Source organism: Caretta caretta, chromosome 6, assembly GCF_965140235.1.
Source record: "Caretta caretta isolate rCarCar2 chromosome 6, rCarCar1.hap1, whole genome shotgun sequence".
In the NCBI taxonomy this organism is placed as follows: Eukaryota; Metazoa; Chordata; order Testudines; family Cheloniidae; genus Caretta; species Caretta caretta.
The window spans coordinates 81,645,919-81,666,556 of NC_134211.1; the positions used below are offsets into that span (position 1 = coordinate 81,645,919).

General features: G+C 39.4%; 1 protein-coding gene across 1 annotated transcript in view; it reads left to right on the forward strand.

Moving 5' to 3' along the window:
- The window catches only part of COCH (cochlin), a 43,961-nt gene that overhangs the window by 3,745 nt on the left and 19,578 nt on the right, over window positions 1–20,638 (forward strand). The window contains 1 exon segment of the mRNA XM_048852403.2: window positions 11,466–11,622. Coding sequence (XP_048708360.2) covers window positions 11,466–11,622 — 157 coding nt within the window.

The following is a 20,638-nucleotide window of genomic DNA, read 5'->3' on the forward strand; positions in this document are numbered from 1 at the left end:
CCTTAGGTTTTCTTTAAATGGCTTTCCATAAGAAATTTGCATTCATTTAAAAAAATGAAAATAAATTTAAAAAATATTTCCCCACCCACACTCACTCAACAACATGACATTAGCGCATCAGAAGTTTGGGGCAACATTTTCAAAACCACCTACATCCCATTTTCAAAAGTGACTTAAGAACCTAAGTCTCACTGAAAGTCAAAGGGATTTAGACTCCCAAATCACTTAAGTGCTTTCAAAAATGTTTACTCTTGATCCTACTCCCATTTAAATCCATAGGAATATTTCAGATTACTTCAATAGGAGCTGGATTAGGCTCGAGAGGCCACAAATGGAACTGACCGTATCTGCCCAATCCTAGAAACACCTGTGTATGTTGATAATTTGTTAGCTGGTCTTCGTTAACCCTAGACTGTTCAAAAGGAAACAAAAAACAGTATAAATGAAATGTCAAAACAAAACCCAGCCAACATAGCCATGACCATCTAACACATTTTTAAACCCAGTTATCCTTGTCTGTGCTCAGGGCAAAATTGGGTTTAACATTGTATTAGTATAAACCTGTTAGTTAACACATTTTCCAACATGATGCATTTTCCCAGTATAGACAAGACCGGTGGGACTATTTATCTGTGTAATTTAAACACACGCTTGTTTGAAGGCTCAAGGCAGAAAAGGAAAGTGAATACTTCAGTTTCACTGTCCAAGCAGTAGAAAAATGTCAAAAGGAAAAAAACATCATAAGCAGTGACATGACTCAAAGCTATTTTACTCTTTATAATCCCTGGCTTTATAATAGTTTACAATGAAACTGTTCTTTAAATATATTGGGACAGATTCTGCTCTCTCCTATACCCAAGTAACACAGGGCAACATAGCCCAACATTTGGTTGTGGCTTTTACCTTGATAAGACTCCCTTTAAATGTTTAGTGACTCTTGCTCGAAAACTGTGTGAAAGTTGTTCATTTTTTGCAGTAATAAGTAGCAGAACTGTATAGTGAAAAGATGGTAATTTAGGAAAATATTGGATAGAAGAGACTCAGACTTTAACGTCAGAAGGGACCATTATGATCATCTAGTCTGACCTCCTGCATAATGCAGGCCACAGAATCTTACCCACCCACTTCTGCAATAAACCTCTCACCTATGTCTGAGCTATTGAAGTCCTCAAATCATGCTTTAAAGACTTCGAGGTGCAGAGAATCCTCCAGCAAGTGACCTGTGTCCCACGCTGCAGGGGAAGGCAAAAAATCCCCAAAAAATCCCCAAGGATTCCTCTGCCAATCTGCCCTGGAGGAAAATTCCTTCCTGACCCCAAATATGGCGATCAGCTGAACCCTGAGCATGTGGGCAAGATTCACCAGCCAGACACCCAGGAAAGAATTCTCTGTGATAACTCAGATCCCACCCCATCTAACATCCCATCACAGGCCATTGGACCTATTTACCATGAATATTTAAAGATCAATGAATTGCCAAAATCATGTTATCCCATCATACCATCTCCTCCATAAACTTATCGAGCTTATTCTTGAAACCAGATAGGTCTATTGCCCCCACTGCTCCCCTTGGAAGGCTGTTCCAGAACTTCACTCCTCTGATGGTTAGAAACCTTCATCTAATTTCAAGTCTAAACTTCCTGACGGCCAGTTTATACCCATTTGTTCTTGTGTCCACATTGGTACTGAGCTTAAATAATTCCTCTCCCTCCCTGGTATTTATCCCTCTGATATATTTATAGAGAGCAATCATATCTCCCTTCAGCCTTCTTTTGTTAGGCTAAACAAGCCAAGCTCCTTGAGTCTTCTTTCATAAGACAGGTTTTCCATTCCTCGGATCATCCTAGTAGCCCTTCTCTGTACCTGTTCCAGTTTGAATTCATCCTTCTTAAACATGGGAGACCAGAAACTTTACACAGTATTCCAGGTGAGGTCTCACCAGTGCTTTGTATAACGGTACTAACACTCCTTATCTTTACTGGAAATACCTTGTCTGATGCATCCCAAGACCGCATTAGCTTTTTTCACAACCATATCACATTGGCAGCTCATAGTCATCCTGTGGTCATCCAATACTCCAAGGTCCTTCTCCTCCTCTGTTACTTCCAATTGATGCGTCCCCAGCTTATAACTAAAATTCTTATTAATCCCTAAATGCATGACTGTACACTTCTCACTATTAAATTTCATCCTACTACTATTACTCCAGTTTACAAGGTCATCCAGATCTTCCTGTATGATATCCCAGTCCTTCTCTGAATTGGCAATACCTCCCAGCTTTGTTTCATCTGCAAACTTTATTAGCGCATTCCCACTTTTTGTGCTGAGGTCAGTAATAAAGAGATTAAATAAGATTGGTCCCAAAACCGATCCCTGAGGAACTCCACTGGTAACCTCCCTCTAGCCTGACAGTTCACCTTTCAGTATGACCTGCTGTAGTCTCCCCTTTAACCAGTTCCTTATCCACCTTTCATAATTTTCATATTCAATTTTAATATCCCCATCTTTTCCAATTTAACTAATAATTCTGCATGTGGCACCGTATCAAACGCCTTACTAAAATCAAGGTAAATTAGATCCACTGCATTTCCTTTGTCTAAAAAAAATCTGTTACTTTCTCAAAGAAGGAGATCAGGTTGGTTTGGCATGATCTACCTTTTGTAAAACTATGTTGTATTTTGTCCCAGCTACCATTGACCTCAATGTCCTTAACTACTTTCTCCTTCAAATTTTTTTCCAAGACCTTGCATACTACAGATATCAAACTAACAGGCCTGTAGTTACCCGGATCACTTTTTTTCCTTTCTTAAAAATAGGAACTATGATAGCAATTCTCCAGTCATACGGTACAACCCCTGAGTTTAGAGATTCATTAAAAATTCTTGCTAATGGGTTTGCAATTTCATGTACAAGAGCTATGGAATGTGTGAAGCATCCTAGGGGTATCCAGGCATCTCACGACTGCCTGCCCTTAGCATGAAACAGCTATGTCTGTGCCTGCTGTGGGTCCATTCTCTGACACCAGTGGCCTCTAGCAGCAAAAGTACTGCCTTCCAGACCCCTGCAGGTCTCACTCCCTCTGTTCAGGTACAGACCCATGCCCGAATACTCAGTGTTCCTGCAGCATCCAGCCCCTTTTCCACTGAACACTCACAGGATTACCAGGTCTCCTGTTCCCAAAGGAACAGTGTACACCATCTTGTAACTCAGGACAGCACTTTGCTTAGCACCACAGCACCTAGATATATTTATAGTGAAAACAGTAAAACATGTATTGTCAAAGACTAGAGATTCAAATAATAGCGAATAAGAATTTTGGAGACAAATGGTATAAAACATATATAAAAAAACAAAATAACTCACTTTCTAGAGACTAAACTAGCAAGTTACTCTTTTATCTAAAGAAACTTAACTCACCCTAAATTTTACAGCATTTTCAACCAAGCCTGGCCTAAACCCCTCATTTATGAAACAAAAGTGCTGTCCTTTTTCTTCCTCAGTGGAGGGTGTCTGTTCAGGCTCTGCCCCACCCAATATACTCAAGCAAACCTCCTGTATGCACCTCAAGATAAAGTTCTCTCTCTCCACTGTGTTTCCCTTTCTGGCCGTTCTTTTTTACATCCTTCATTTGTATTCATTTCAGACTGGTGATAGGGGACCAGTTCTGAATGAAACAATACTCAGTCCACATGTAAACAGACAGATGGATAAACATTTCCTGTCTAAAAGATAATCTGTTTTTCACCTTTGCTGGTGACTAACACCTTGATGCAAACTTTAAGAACATATATTCTAAATATATTAGGACTGTCAATTAATCACAGTTAACTCACACAATTAACTCCAAAAAATTAATCGTGATTATTCACAGTTTTAGTCTCACTGTTAAAAAAACAATGCCAATTAAAATTTATAACATTTTTGCATGTTTTTCTATATTTTCAAATATATTGATTTCAGTTACAACACAGAATACAAAGTGTCCAGTCCACACTTCATATTATTTTTATTACAAATATTTGCACTGTAAAAATGATAAAAGAAATAGTATTTTTCAGTTCACCTCATACACTACCTTAGTGCAATCTCTTTATTGTGAAAGTGCAGCTTACAAATGTAGATTTTTTTTGTTACATAACTGCACTCAAAAACAAAACAATGTAAAACTTTAGAGCCTACAAGTCCACTCAGTCCTACTTCTTGTTCAGCCAATCACTAAGACAGACAAGTTTGTTTACATTTACAGGAGATAATTCTGCTCACTTCTTATTTACGTCACCTGTGAGAACATGCTTTTGCATGGCACTTTTTTAGCCAGCATCGCAAGGTATTTACGTGCCAGATATGCTAAACATTCGTATGCCCTTTCTTGCTTCAGCCACTATTCCAGAGGACATGCTTCCGTGCTGATGACGCTCATTAAAAAAATAATGTGTTAATTACATTTGTGACCGAACTCCTTGGGAGAGAATTGTATATCTCCTGCTCTGTTTTACCCACATTCTGCCATATATTTCATATTACAGCAGTCTCAACTGATGATCCAGCACATGTTGTTCGTTTTAAGAACACTTTCGCTGCAGATTTGACAAAACACAAAGAAGGTACCAATGTGAGATTTCTAAAGATAGCTACAGCATTCAACCCAAGGTTTAAGAATCTGAAGTGCCTTCCAAAATCTGAGAGGGATGAGGTGTGAAGCATGCTTTCAGAAGTCTTAAAAGAGCAACACTCTGATGTAGAAACTACAGAACCCGAACCACCAAAAAAGAAAATCAACCTTTTGCTGGTGACATCTGACTCAGATGATGAAAGTGAACATATGTCGGTCTGCACTGCTTTGAATCGTTATCGAGCAGAACCCTGCATTAGCATGGCTGCATGTCCTCTAGAATGGTGGTTGAAGCATGAAGGGACATATGAATCTTTAACGCACCTGGTACGTAAATATCTTGCGATGCCGGCTACAACAGTGCCATGTGAACACCTTTTCTCATGTTCAGGTGACATTGTAAACAGCAAGCGGGCAGCATTATCTCCTGCAAATGTAAACAAACTTGCTTGTCTGAGTGACTGACTGAACAAGAAGTAGGACTGAATGGACTTGTACATTCTAAAGTTTTACAGTGTTTTATTTTTGAATGCAGTTATTTTTTGTACATAATTCTACATTTGTAAGTTCAACTTTCATGATAAAGAGGAGATTATATTACAGTACTTGTCTGAGGTGAATTGAAAAATACTTCTGTTTTTTTATAGCACAAATATTTGTAATCAAAAATAAAGTGAGTACTGTACACTTTGTGTTGTGTGTTGTAATTGAAATCAATATATTTGAAAATATAGAAAATATGTAAAAATATTTAAATAAATGATATTCTGTTATTGTTTAACAGTGCAATTAATTGTGTGATTAATCACACAATTAATTTTTTATTAGTTTCACAGCCCTAATATATATATACATAATTCTTTACATAGCATCTGTATAAACATTTCACAATGACGTTGATGTTGGGTGTGACACTTGCTTTCATTTGAGACCTCACATGGCATTCTTTGGTGAACCAGAATGCACATACCAGAATCAGGAGATTCCTGTAACCCTTTTGCATTCCCTTGCCAGTTGGCATTAAGAGGTCCTGGGGTCACAAAATGTTGAAACGTATGGCGTGGTTATTTGATGGATGTCATAGGAGAGAAGACAGACTTCAACGCCTTTGTAATAGGTTCTCCCTTGTCTTTTGTAGGCCCAGCATTGAAGCAAGACATCCATCCTTATCTTTCTACATGGAACTTCCTCCATTAAATCATGTTTAAATCAGGAAGAAATACAATGTGTCTCTACATGATATTCTGAGGTGTTGTGTTTCTGTGAAGTATAGAGAGTGTGTGTAAGCCACGATAGAGTGGGAGTGTGATCATTTTCTTGGCGTTTTTAAAGCCCAATCCTTCATTCACGGTGCACGCCAAACTCCACTGAGAGTCTATGGGAGTTTAGAATGGGCAGGAATGGGTCTGTGATGATAAATTACAAGATAAGCTTTTCTCTTGCAACATACTTAGATTTAGAGTCTAGGTTTTCAAATTCCCATCACAAAATATTTTCATGAAATTAAGGGAAAGTTCTATCAAGTTAATTCAGAAATAGAATGAGGATCAAGTGAAAAATACTAAGGGGTGTAACTTATGGGTAACAAATGCTAATGAAAATAATTATCTACCACATCTGTTATTTGCAATTAAGCTAGGCACAGGTAAGTCAAACCACTGAATATTTAAAAGGATCTCTCTGTTTCAAATGTTTTAATGCATTGAACAGGCTTTATCCTCCGTGCTGAATTTGGATGTGTACTTAAGAAGGTAAAAAGTTTAGCATCAAGCCAAAATGATTATTAATTTCTAAATTATTATTAATTATGCAAATACCAAATTGCTGTACTGGAGAAGAACACTACAAACATAACAGTAATATTAACTGTAACATGGGGAGACTGGTGGAGGTCTACAAATGAACATTTAAAAGTAGAGGAAAACTTATTAGACCATACAAATATGGAGAGGGTGAGAGTATGAATCAAATCCAGCTCCCGTATCTGTGGCTGCAGAGTTCTTCCTGGAAGCAGAACTGATATAGTTCTGCTGAACTAGGAAAGGAGTTGGATTGTTTGGGGGAAGGGCTATGCAAGAAATGCATACTACCATGCAGCTGAGAGAGAGATTGGGGGGGAACCAGAGGCTCTTGACTCTTTGGCCCTTCTTCTGTTCCCAAAAACCACGACTGTGATGCACGTGTGGGGGTGTGGCATGTTATCTCAGCCACCAGAGCTGAGATACCCTGTGCAGTGGCTCTGTAGCTGCACAGCAGTCTGTGGAGAGGTATCTCTTAGAGATACCAAGTGTACACCGCACTATTTGGGTTGAATACGAGGTTCCTGAATTAGTAAGTGCACCGGGAGCCAGTTTAACTGCTTGCAAATATGAGTAATGTGAATTTCAGAAAGTCAATTAAAATCAGAGTACTGAATTTTCCATAGATTATGAAGGCACATGACAAATGAAAGAGGAAAGCCAGGCAAGGGACTGTCAGGATACATCAACATTGTGGCAACAGGCACCGTTACATAGCCATGAATTTATGAAGATTAAACCAATAAGAAGATGTCACTAATTCCCTGAGATGAGCTTAAAATAACAAATTTGAAGCAAAAGGAAAATCTGTTTCTCTTACCACAGGGACAGACTAGCTCTACAGCCTTGCACACAATGGGCTGGTATGAAGCGGAGAGTAGACTATATGGTAGTCAGAGGAAAGGACCTTTAGGTTGCTCACTTGTAGTGATGGGTACAGTGGCATCTTTACATAAGTAAGATCATTGGGGAAGGGAGACTGTGGGAACCCTATTTAATGATAATACAGAGGATTTTTATAAGCATCTTATGGGTTCAGAGTTACTTATAGATTCTAACTACTTAATCCCCACAACACTCCTTTGAGCCTGGTAAGTATTTGTCCCCATTTTATAGATGTAGAAACTGAGAATGAGAAGTTAATGGCCTGAATTTCAAAGATACTTCATTTCAGTGGGAGCTGGGGATGTATTGCTCAGCACCTCTGACAATCAGGTAATCCCATGATTTATTATCCAGTCAGCAAGGGAAATGGGAATAGAGCTTTGGACTTCCAGACTTGTACTTAAACCATTATACCATGCCCCCTGCCTCATCTGCTCTTGGAAGTGTACACGGTTCCTATTGATACTAATGGGATTGGATAGGAGTATTGTTGTGACTGTAACAAAAAAGGGGGAATCTCTTAGCCTGAAGACACTTCCTTACATAATTTATAGAAGAGGAGTTATACCCTCATTGCCAGTATGCTCTTGATTTTATTTTAGCCATTTGTTTTCATGGAAATATTTAGTAAGATTTTTGGACCTGCTACTTTTTAATCTGAAAATCATATAAAACTATTTACATGAAAAAAAAACCCAGTCTGGATGAAACGTAACTTGTTTGTTCAAGTACAATTGCCTTACTTACTGGAAATATTTTTGAGCCATGTGGCATGATCTTTCTGAATAATAATACCCTGTGGCTTAGGCTCTGACCCAATGTAAGTATTATATCTGAAAGCAAGTAGTACCCAGAGTGTAGTTCAGAATTTAAGCGCCGTGGCTGTCACTTCCAGAGAATGGGTGCACTAACAATTTGCTTAGTTCTGTATAAGACACAAATTTTAAAAGTCCCTGTCCAACTATCCAAACAGAAAAGTGTTTTTTAAACAATTTCACAAAGCTTAGAGTTCCTCATTTCACTCCTTTCCGCCCATTTTAAATCTCTCATATTATGGGTTTAATTTTCAAAATATCAGATGCCAAGGCTCATCTGCAAAACCACATGCACAATTGTATGCCTATCTGGTACACACAATTACTGTGATTAAATGTATAATTTGGTATTTGCACACAGAAATATTCAGAAAGTTATCTCACAACTCCTGCATTTCTGTTCCTACCACTTCTGCTATTTTGAAAATAAGGCCCTTACTGGCAAATACATTGATAAAAATCTAGAACACATTTATAAAATAGTAAATGAGATAAAATATGTGACTTTTTGGTTGGTCTCACTGCCATACATTATATTCAATATGATAATGAAAAACAGAATTGTTTGCTGTGATCCCAAGGTAAAACACTTTTAGTGATAGCGTCACATGTGATCTCTGCTGCAAGTATGAGTGATATGGGCAGGGTCGTCCCAGAGGAGGAGAAAGGGGAGTTTGCCCCAGGACCTCCTATTTGAGAGGGCCCCAAAAGTGAGTAGTGTTGCAACCTGGTGCACCGGGTCACAGCAACACTCACTGAAATTTGGCCCAGCAGCCCCTCTGTCATGATGGCCAGGTCACAACGCTCAGAGTAGAGTCCCTCAGAACACGAATCAAGCTGCTGCTGCTGCAGGGTGGACCCCCGATTCCCAACCCGGGCCTCCTCTAAGGGTGAGGGGGCCTCAGTTACAGAGTTAGTCCCAGACCCCCCAAAACATCTGCAGCCCTGGGTATGTGAAGTTGGTGAAGAACTATTTTATATGCTCTAGGAAGTTACTGGGCAAGTTCAATGGCCTACAGGAGGTAAGACTACATGACCACAATAGCCCCTCTGGCCTTGAAATCTATTCAGATCCAATTAAGATGTTTTTGTCTTCATGCTGGTAGAATTTCTACATTTTAGGCATATAGGCTGAATAGCTGATGATACAGTAGTTAACAGAGAAGAAAAAAATCTGTTGCGAAGACGTCAGGGGCAAGATTTGTTCTTAGAAGGTCACTGACGGTATTGAGTCAGGGGTCAGATTGTGAGGCAGAAGCGATGTTAGCCTTGAAAAAATCCCAAATTTGCCACACTCGCACACTAGTTGGATGTGCTACATTGACTGGGGATAGAATAGTTAATGATGTTGCACATTTAGTACCAAGTTCTCATGCAAAAATGCGTGCACAGGAGTGACCCTACATTTGTGTGCCGTTACCAGGCGTATATTTGCCTATGATAAGTCATCTAAAGTCATTGTATGACTAATTGCCATTCACAGTAATTGTTCATACAGTGTACATGCAAGGCTTTCAGATTTTCAGTTTTGAAAACTTGCCCCTTATGTAACCATCATTATACTTCAGAATTAACATAATACAGCATATTGAGAGAAATAGAGCAGTTCACACATTTCAGAAGTATTGGTTCTCTCTCTGAAGATGAATTATGACATAGGTTCATATTTGAAAAATGTCTTCACCAGTTCAAGAATTTACCAAGTAATATTTTTGGTTTTTAATAAAAAAATAAAATGTGTAGACATTGATGGAGATAAAAGAGAAGTGCTAATATGGCATACTGCCTCAACCGGACCCCCTACATCCAGTTAAGTCATTTGACTATCCATTTCCATTATGTCGAAATATCTTGTAAAGTAACTTGGCTTTCCTTTAGTATACTTACATAATAGAAAGCCTTTCTGGAAAATAGCTTAAGGTACTTGTGATATGCACAGCTGTATTTGGGAATCTCCGAGAGTGGGAATATATTTGATGCAGGGAACTGTCTACAGTAACTGAAGTAGTATATTGGATGTTGTGATTTCCTTTCAACTTTATTTATTATTTAAATATTTAAGTAAAGTGTCTTGTAAATGCTAATCTTAATGATGGTTTATGGTATATTTTAACTACTATACAAAATGTAATGTACTGTCTGTTAAATAGTGATTGTTGCTAAAAAGAGAGAATAATATGCCTGAGCTAACAATAGAAAAAGAAGAAGTAAGAGACAGCAACTTCCCATGGGACAAAGGCATGTGACTCACTGAGGTGCTTTTCAAAATCCCAGCCAAAGACAAACATGAAGTTTTCACTTTGCCAAATTACATTTTATCCGTGTCTATTGGCCACGTGGTTGACTTGTTTTCACTGAGTCCTTCATCATTAAGGATGACATTTTTTTAAGCGACTGATAAAAGCAGCTTCAGTTACTTGCACTAAGCTTTCTATACTGTCCATGAAGACTAGGGTGACCAAAAGTCCCCATTTTATAGGGACAGTCCCGATAGTTGGAGCTTTTTCTTATATAGGTGCCAATTACTATCTGGTCACCCTAATGAAGACAAGCTCTGTGAAGCTCAAAAGCTTGTACCTTCCACAAACAGAAGTTGGTCCATTAAAATATATTACCTCACCCACCTTGTCTCTCCTATACTCTCCATGGCAGTAGTTTACATGTCCTAGAAATAGGTAGTATTGCAATAATAGACCTAATTCACTCTTGCTGGGGCAGACAGATGAATATCTAACCTCACTGCACTGGCCTCAATTTTTGTGATAGTCTTACTGGGATTGAAGTGAAGTGAAGATGGTACCATTGTCACCTTCTCTTATAAATTCCATCTTGGATGGTGGCTTCAGCTTCTGCTGAGAGCTTCTTAGGAGCTCTGTTGGTGGAGCTGTCCAGGGGATGGTCTGAGTCAACACATTCCTGACCCCCTTCCTTTCACGGACAGTGCTGGCCACTTTTAAGATTCACTGGCTCTGAGCAGCCGTAATAGAGAAAGCTGCTGCCGCTGCTGCTTTGAACTGCTGTTGCCTTTCTCCTCCAATGCCCACCAGCTTTCCACCATCATCTGTGTTGTCCTCTGCTGAATGTAGTTCAGTGCTTGCAATCATTTATTGTTGGTTCTTTTTCCAACATGACTGTGAAACAAGCGTGTGTAATCTTCCTTGTCATTGCCCATGAAATATGCTGTGAGCAAATCCTTAAAGCCAGACTGCAGTACAAGACAATACTGTAGCTTAATTTGAAATTAAAATGTGTGCTTTAAGCTGAGATATGGTGGGTAGATTTAAAATGATCCTCCAGATTCATTTTAATAGGCTGTTCAAGCCTCAGAGCTCAAATTTTTCTTTTCCTCTTTAGCCCCCACTACCATCACATGCCTTACAAGGGGAGTTGATCTCAGAAAGGAGAGCGCAGATGTCCTCTGTCCAGCAGACTGCCCGCTATGGCAGTTCTATGTCTTTGGGAATGTAGTTTATGCCTCCCTTTCCAGCATCTGTGGAGCTGCCATTCACAGGTAAGCTAGAAGACCACTAATCAAGATGACAAGGAAACATATTTTAGAAAGGAACTGTATTTTTCAGTTGTAACCTTTGGCTGCCATCCGAATTATAGATATTCCTGACAATTCTCAAAACACACCAACAGAATGTCATTAAAAGACTTCAGGTCAAATATAGCTTGGAGTAAGTGGCTGTAACTTTCATGAAATCTCTGGGACAAATTCAATAGTGATAAGGATAGAAAGGTGCTCTTAAAAGTAGAGCAACTTGCACTAGCCTGGCAACTGGTGCGCAATGAGTATAATTTATAGATATGGGAGGTAGAAGTGAGGAGACTATAGCCTGAGAAGTTACTAATTGGAAGGTGTAAGATAAAGCAGGCTTCCTCTCTCTCCTACATTCTTATGCCACACCATTCAAAACACTGCGCAATTCAAATTCAGCCCCAGTGTAAAGCTGACACAACAATGATCAGGATGAATTTACTGCAGGCAGCATACAAGCTCAGTGTTAATCAATTGATATTACATTAATTTACCAGTTACATTTGTTTTCATGACTACAATTTACACTTGATGTGTAATTTACACCACCACTTATGTCACTGCAAAATTTTGCCCATGAATCTGGGTATTTGGATAGCAAGCAAGGGATTTTGAATATATTTTTAATTACGGTCACTATATGGGCCATCAGGTATTTAGTGTGGGTTAGAAACGTTTAAGTATTTTGAATATAATTTTTAAAAGAAAGAATGTGTTTTCTTTTAAGGGTAATTAATTATGGAAGTTCGGCAATGTGGCATGTTATGACCTTAAAACAAAATTACTCAAATTATGGTGTAGTTTTTGTGCACTGTGTAGCTCTTGGAGTTAAAACTTGGGGGATCATCTATGTTCTAAAGCTTTTGAGGAAGGCTTTGTCCCACTGCATGTGATTAACAATGCTTGTAGCATAAATTTCAGTCAAAGATTCTGCACGTACGTAAAAAGTACTTATTTTGTTAAGTTTACAGGTAAACCAGCCTCTTACTCACTTCAGATCAACAAGTAGTATTTGAATAGTAAAATTCATCACTTGTAGTTTAAGGGACCAGTCCTGCTCACAATTACCGCTGAACAGAGTACAGTGAGAGTTTTACTGACTTCAGTGTGAGCACTCAAAGTAGTAACTACTACACTCAGAAGAAAGTTTGCTGGAACACAGTTCTGAATTTTCCAGAGTCAAATTCTTGTTTTTCGGATGATCCCAAATTATTGTGGTTATCCATACAGCAATATGTTCTTACCTGGAGTGACTAATGCTAATTAGAAATGTATTGGTCCTTGACTCCAATTATGCACTCACATACTGCAATGATTAGGCAAGTTAGAGTAACAGTAAAGTTCTTTTGCTATTTCCAGTAATATGATTCTTGAAAGCAGCAGTTCTCAGAGGCCAAAAATATTGTGTGGGTATAGGACTCTTTTCCCCCACAGCTTAATACATTTTATTTGTTTTTATCTGTATACTCTTTCTTCCCTAAGAATGAATTATGAACATGTGGATCTTTGTCCCTCCTAGTAGCTGGTCTATAGAATATGTTAATAAGTCTGCCACTTTTCCAGCTATGCAATATAGTCTTTAGCTCAGGCTCATACTATTAGCCTTAGAGGTCTCAAGTTCAAACCCCACTGCTGGCAGCAGTAGTGTCAATTACATAAGCAGAAAACTTGATAAAAATTTGTGGCTGTCTCTGTGCATCATAAAGGAGCAGATATAGGCACAACCGAACTTGTTCATTCTTGGTTTTGCTGCACAGTTCCCTTCTTTAATGCTGCATAACTCAATCTATAAATTCCATGTACGTAAAACTTTTTAAAAAAACCTCCTCACTACATCTCATATTGCATACTAATGGCACTGCATAGTTTCAGGAGAATAATCCAGCTTTAACCTCTGCTTTAAAAAGAAAAAAACCCCAACACCTAAACTTTTTTTTTTTTAAGAAATTATTATTTCTCTGGTATTTTTGCTTATTCTTTTAGGGTAAAAACTGCTCCACCTATGTAAAGCATGAGCATGGGGAGGTTGTGCTGCAGAAATTCAAACTCCCACCACACTCCCAACCAGGGTTAGGCAATGAACAATATACTACCCTCCACCCATGCACTGAACTCTTTTTCAAGTCCCAGTTTGTAGAGACATTTATTTGCTGTACAATAATATTGTGTATGTTTCTTGAAAGCTACCCAAATAGTTTGTATGCTTTTTAGTGAGTACAAATACAATACATACAGTACAGTACTTTAGATTTTAACAAGTTAATAGCACAAGAATGTGCTGGTAAAACTTTTAATGCAAGTTATTAAAGAACTGACTTCACAACCAAAAAAGAAAATTCTTCACAGTAAAACTGTATTTGAATAAAAAATAGGCCCACGTGACAGAGTTTAGATACAAATCTGGATTCAGGATTTGGAATTAACCCATCACTAATTCAGGGCTGGATTCTCCAATCCTTCCTCACATGAGTAGTCCCCTTCACTTCAATTGACTACTTGCTAGAGTAATACTATTTGACATGTTTAATGACTGTAGAATATGGCCCCACAGAATTCCCTATACTGTAACTGATGTGAGGTTTTGTGCCAATTTTGGTTAGAGTATTAAATCCTTCCTTTCTTTTTAATGTGCCTAATTACTGATAAGAAACAGAACATCACCAGCCTTTTCCTAACTAGACAATAAAAGGTATCTCTCTGTCATGGTGAGTGGAAGGGAATCTACTGAGGATGATTATGCCTAGGCATGAGGAACTGAGTTAAAGCTACCCTTGAGACATTAATTGGATTAATAATCAGAAGGCAAAATTGAAGACCAGATCCTCAGCTGGGGTAATAGTAGCCTATGTGCCAAATTACACCAGCTGAAGATCTGGCCCAATATGTTAATTTTTAGGTGGTAGATGCTAAACACTTTAACTTTTAAAGCCTAGTCAGAGGTGGGACATGCCTCAAGTCTGACACTGGACTCCCACACTGCCAGTGTCACAAGAAATGTCACACTTTTCACAAGTTAGCTATATTAGTCTTTAGGACACAGGCTAATCCCAAGGGGTATGAGAATTTCCTGAGTTGTGGTGTGCATTAGGAGAAAATTGGCAGAGAGTTTGTTTGGCCAGAGGAATGCACTTCTGAGCAGTTAGGTCTGTTGGGAAACTTTGGGCCACTGCCTGCTCCTGCTGGGTCTTGTTCCTAAGTCATGCCAGAAACAGAGTGCAGTGGAAGCAGAGACAACAGAACCTGTGGGGGATAGGGAGAAGCTGGCATTGAACCCAGAACAGCTGTGGGTCAAAGATGGAGAATACAGGCAGGCCAGCAGCAACAAGCTGCAGTTGGGAAGGATGCCGTTTCTTGTGGGCACAGGGGAGGAAGGAGATGGAAGGAGTTGCATCAGCAGCTAGAAGTCAGGGAGTAGGGAGAGAAAGATAGGAGCCAAGTTAATTCAGCTGTCATTGCTTGGGGTTCTGTTTTCATCCTTGGGTTCCATCAGAAATGACATCTGTAATTAACTGCTTACAAACACATTTTACAGTGTAGTCATGCTGAAAAGTTTCAGCGTAACAGCCGTGTTAGTCCATATTCACAAAAAGAAAAGGAGTACTTGTGGCACCTTAGAGACTAGTCAATTTGAGCATAAGCTTTCGTGAGCTACAGCTCACTTCATCGGATGCATTTCATCGGATGTATTTTCCACAGTATGCATCCGATGAAGTGAGCTGTAGCTCACGAAAGCTTATGCTCAAATAAATTGGTTCGTCTTTAAGGTGCCACAAGTACTCCTTTCCTTTTTGCGAATACAGACTAAGATGGCTGTTACTCTGAAACCTGTTGGTAATAGCTTATCTAAAGTGATCACTCTCCTTACAACGTGTATGATAATCAAGGTGAGCCATTTCCAGCACAAATCCAGGGTTTAAACCCACCTTGATTATCATACACATTGTAAGGAGAGTGATCACTTTAGATAAGCTATTACCAACAGGAGAGTGGGTTTGTGTGTGGGGGGAGGGTGGGGTTGGGTGGGGAGAAAACCTGGATTTGTGCTGGAAATGGCCCACCTTGATTATCATACACATTGTAAGGAGAGTGATCACTTTACATAAGCTATTACCAGCAGGAGAGTGGGGTGGGTAGAGAGAAACCCTTTTGTAGTGATAAACACCCATTTTTTCATGGTTTGTGTGTATAAAAACATCTTCTGTACTTTCCACAGTATGCATCTGATGAAGTGAGCTGTAGCTCACGAAAGCTTATGCTCAAATAAATGGTGAAAAGTGCTTCTTATCATGGAAACTTTCAGGGCAAAATTCCCTTCTCAGAGATGTCTCTTTATCCCCTCCCAGATCCTGACTTCTGTATTCTGCTCTGTCCCTGTATAGCACATGTAGATTTCCCATAAACATCAACTGTAGAGCAAAATTATTAGCATCGAAATATGCTAGGAGAAGTTTGCCTTTAGATTTTTGGACTGAGTCAAATGAGTACACACTTTTGTTAAGGGCGCAGCCTCAGCTCTGGACTCCTTGATGTTTGTGTCTTTCCACTGGACTATTGAGTGTAGTTAAAAGGTAATATCAATTTGCTTTCATTTCGACATGTTTTTTCCTGTCCTTGCATAACAACATCATTTCTATCCACTTGCATAGATGGTGTTTTGGCATCATCTTGTCCTTCCCCAGACAATTGCATCAATCTGAACATTACATTACTCTGACAGTGCTAAGCCTAGTCAAGAGAACAGGCACTTGGCATCATCTGAAATAACATTTTTTTTAAAGTAAGTAGCTTATGCGCTGCTGAGGAGAGCTGTGTGGAGCTGCTGGGCCCCTCTTCACATGAAAAGCCTGTCAGAACCATCACAAATTCCAAAGTGACTGAACATTTATCCAGAGGAAAACCATTTTTATGAGGCAAAAATCTGTGATTTCCCTTTTCTTTGAACCGTAGAACTGTTTTTGCTTACTTCTGGCTGCTCCAGCAGGTGTTAATAGTTTGATTTGATTTATACATGTATCTGAGAAAATGGCTTTTCTCAGATACATGTATAAAGGCCACCTCTACCATCTGGAGGAATAGTTTAGTAATCTAATAATTTGACTTGATATGCCAAGACCTTCTGGAAAGAGACATGCCAAAAATTTGAGAAGTTCAAGCTGGCCCTCCATCACCTTCTGAGATACGATAGGTAAATTGAGTTCCATGCCTCTGAAGGGGAAGATGAGTCTTTAAAAACCTGGAGTCCTGTCTGCTTACCTAGGGCCTGGTCTAAAGCTAGTTGAACTTATTGAGAGACTTCAGGGGACTTTGGACTAGAGTTATACCTTTCATAATAGTGAAGTTTGTTGAGTTTGTTTTGATGTCCTGGACCAAAATCCCCCCTCCCACGCAGTACTGTGCAGTGAGATATTGGATGGCCCCCTCTGTGTGTCTGCATGTCAGTGATTTACCTGTAATTCTGTTTTGTTTGAGAGTGCTTTGGAATGAAAAGAACTGTCTAAATGTAAACCATGGTTACTACTAACAGTGCAGCTGGTCAAGAGAAAGGGCTGCCCACTTCTGTGGATTGTCACTGTCAGGCAATGATAGGACAATAGCAAAAAAATGTCATGACCATTAGTTAACCAATAGTCAAAAATTACTTAGACAACTTAGATGTTGTCAAACCACCGGCGCCTGATGAAATGCATCCTAGAATACTCAAGGAGCTGACTGAGGAGATATCTGAGCCATCAGCCATTATCTTTGAAAAGTCATGGAAGATGGAAGAGATTCCAGAGGACTGGAAAAGGGCAAATATAGCGCCCATCTATAAAAAGGGAAATAAGGACAACCCGGGGAATTACAGACCAGTCAGCCTAACTCCTGTACCTGGAAAGATTATGGAGCAAATAATTAAGAAATCAATTTGCAAACACCTAGAAGATAATGAGGTGATAAGTAACAGTCAACATAGATTTCTCAGGAACAAATCGTGTCAAACCAACCTGATAGCTTTCTTTGACAGGGTAACAAGCCTTCTGGATAGGGGGGAAGCGGTAAATATGGTATATCTTGACTTTAGTAAGGCTTTTGTTACTGTCTCACATGATCTTCTCAGAAACAAACTAGGGAAATACAACCTAGATGGAGCTACTATAAAGGTGGGTGCATAAATGGTTGGGAAATCGTTCCCATAGAGTAGTTATCAGTGGTTCACAGTCATGCTGGAAGGGCATAACGAGTGGGGTCCTGCAGGGATTGGTTCTGGGTCTGGTTCTGTTCAATATCTTCATCAATGATTTAGATAATGGCATAGAAAGTACACCTATAAAGCTTACGGACAATACCAAGATGGGAGGGGTTGCAAGTCCTTTGGAGAATAGGATTAAAATTCAAAATGCTCTGGACAAACTGGAGAAATGGTCTGAAGTACATAGGATGAAATTCAATAAGGACAAATGCAAAGTACTCCACTTAGGAGGGAACAATCAGTTGCACACATACAAAATGGGAAATGACTGCCTAGGAAGGAGTACTGCGGAAAGGGATCTGAGGGTCACAGTGGATCACAAGCTAAATATGAGTCAACAGTGTAACACTGTTGCAAAAAAAGCAAACAGCCTTCTGGGATGTATTTGCAGGAGTATTGTAAGCAAGACATGAGAAGTAATTCTTTCGCTTTACTCCACGCTGATTAGGCCTCAACTGGAGTATTGTGTTCAATTCTGGGAACCACATTTCAGGAAAGATGTGGAGAAATTGGAGAAGGTCCAGAGAAGAGCAACAAAAATGATTAAAGGTCTAGAAAACATGACCTATGAGGGAAGATAGAAAAATTGGGTTTGTTTAGTTTGGAGAAAAGAAGACTGAGAGGGGACATAACAGTTTTCAAGTACATAAACGGTTGTTACAAGGAGGAGGGAGAAAAATTGTTCTTCTTAACTTCTAAGGATAGGACAAGAAGCAATGGGCTTAAATTGCAGCCAGGGGGTTTAGGTTGGACATTAGGAAAAACTTCCTAACTGTCAGAGTGGTTAAGCACTGGAATATATTGCCTTGGGAGGTTGTGGAATCTTAATTACTGGGGATTTTTAAGAGCAGGTTGGACAAACACCTGTCAGGGATGGTCTAGATAATACTTAGTCCCTCCCTGAGTGCGGGGGACTGGACTAGATGACCTCTCGAGGTCCCTTCCAGTTCTGTGATTCTAATAGAATGAAAGGCATTCCTGGAAAATGTATAAAGTTCCAGTATAACCAAAACAGCCTTGGCATGCAAGGCATTGGCCCCAGAGTAAAATACAGTGGTTCTGTAAAAATAAAAATCAGGTTTTGATAGCAAAAGTTGTTTTTTTTTTTTCATTTAGGCAGAAATTCACAAGCCCTTTTTCACTGATTAGCTCCCACATGGACCTTCTGTATAAGGTGAATTTCACCTTTAAAGGAAATCCTGAGCTATCATGAAAATGAACTTTCCAAATTCATTAACAAAGGAACAAAAATAGAGACCAGAAATATGGTTATTTCATTTCAGCTAATATCAAGTGTGCATTCCAACATCAACCTCAGCTTTGTCAATAGTCTCAATGAGGTCCAAAATGGTAATACCCACTAATACACCCCAAACAAAAAGAAAAGAACTAATTTAACAAATTACAAATTAACTATTTACATATGCATGGTGTCTTCTGTCAGGACAATTTCACATCCCCAACATAAAATAATTTTATTCCCACCTAAATCTCTTTGAGGCTTTTCTCTCCCTGGATTTCGTTTCAGTGCACTTTTGAGACACATTTGTTGTTTCTGTGGAACTTCCTGGCTGTGACAAAATTCCTGCCCATTCTGTTTGAGTGGGGGACTCATCACTGTCACAACTTTTCCAGCTTCAGCATCCAGTTACAGTCTCAGATGTGGGCAGTAGCCATGCTGAAACACTATATCCCTTGATACTGCTTTAGGTAGTCCTTATGGATAACTTTGGGTTTAGTCCTGGGACCAAACTGTATCCTACACACCACTTTGCTTATTTGAGTTACTATTGTGAGGGTTCTGCCCAAGTTTTATCCAGCTGAGAGCTCCTACTCCCTTTTCTCCTAGGATTGTGGAACCAGACTGGCTTCCCCTCTTTTAAAAGTTTCCCCATCTGACTTCAGGTCACAGTCTTTTCATTTTTATCAGCAGCTGTTCTCAAATTTTTCCTAGCAAAGATGTGAACTTTTTCAGTTTTGGATTGTAGGGTTTCTGCATCATCCAAATGGTTGAAACCCTTTTGTTCCTCTTCAGAAGCTCCATACAAAATGTTTGCTGGGAGGTGGCCCAAACCTGAGGAGTGCTGTAGTACACTTTGTACCCTCATTGACTGCTGTTCTATAAGCCATCAAAAGGAATGGGATATGCTAGTCCCAGTCCACTTGGTGCTCTTCTACAATGGTAGCTAGCTGAACCCCCAAAGTCCTGTTGAACCTTTTGACCATCTCATCAGACTGGATATGCCGGGCTGGTGCGAGTTTTGTGGACCCCTAGAATCTCACAACTTTGTTGAAATTCTTTGGTTTAAAGTTTCACCCTGATTTACATGCAACTCACCCAGGATCCCAAATCTGGTGAAGAAATCATTCACAAGGACCTCTGCTACTGTCACAACCTTTTGATTTCTTATTGAGTAAGCCTCAGGCAATTTTGTATAGTAGTCCCATAGCTACCGGCAAATATCAATTGCCAGCCTCTATCACAGGACAAGGGCCCAAGAACATCAATGGCAATGCACTACATTAATGCCCCCACAAGATATTGCTACAAGAGGGTACTCCCAGTTTTAGAGGAACCCTTCTTTGTAACACAAGGATCAGATTTCCTGCACCAACTTCCTACATCTTGCTTGTGTTATCTAATAGAAATTCTCCCTTAGCTTAGCTAAAGTTTTTGTAACCCCAAAATGTCCAGGAGTTTTGAGAGCATGACATAACCTCAGAATCCCCTTTTCCAATGTATCTGGTACAACCAAC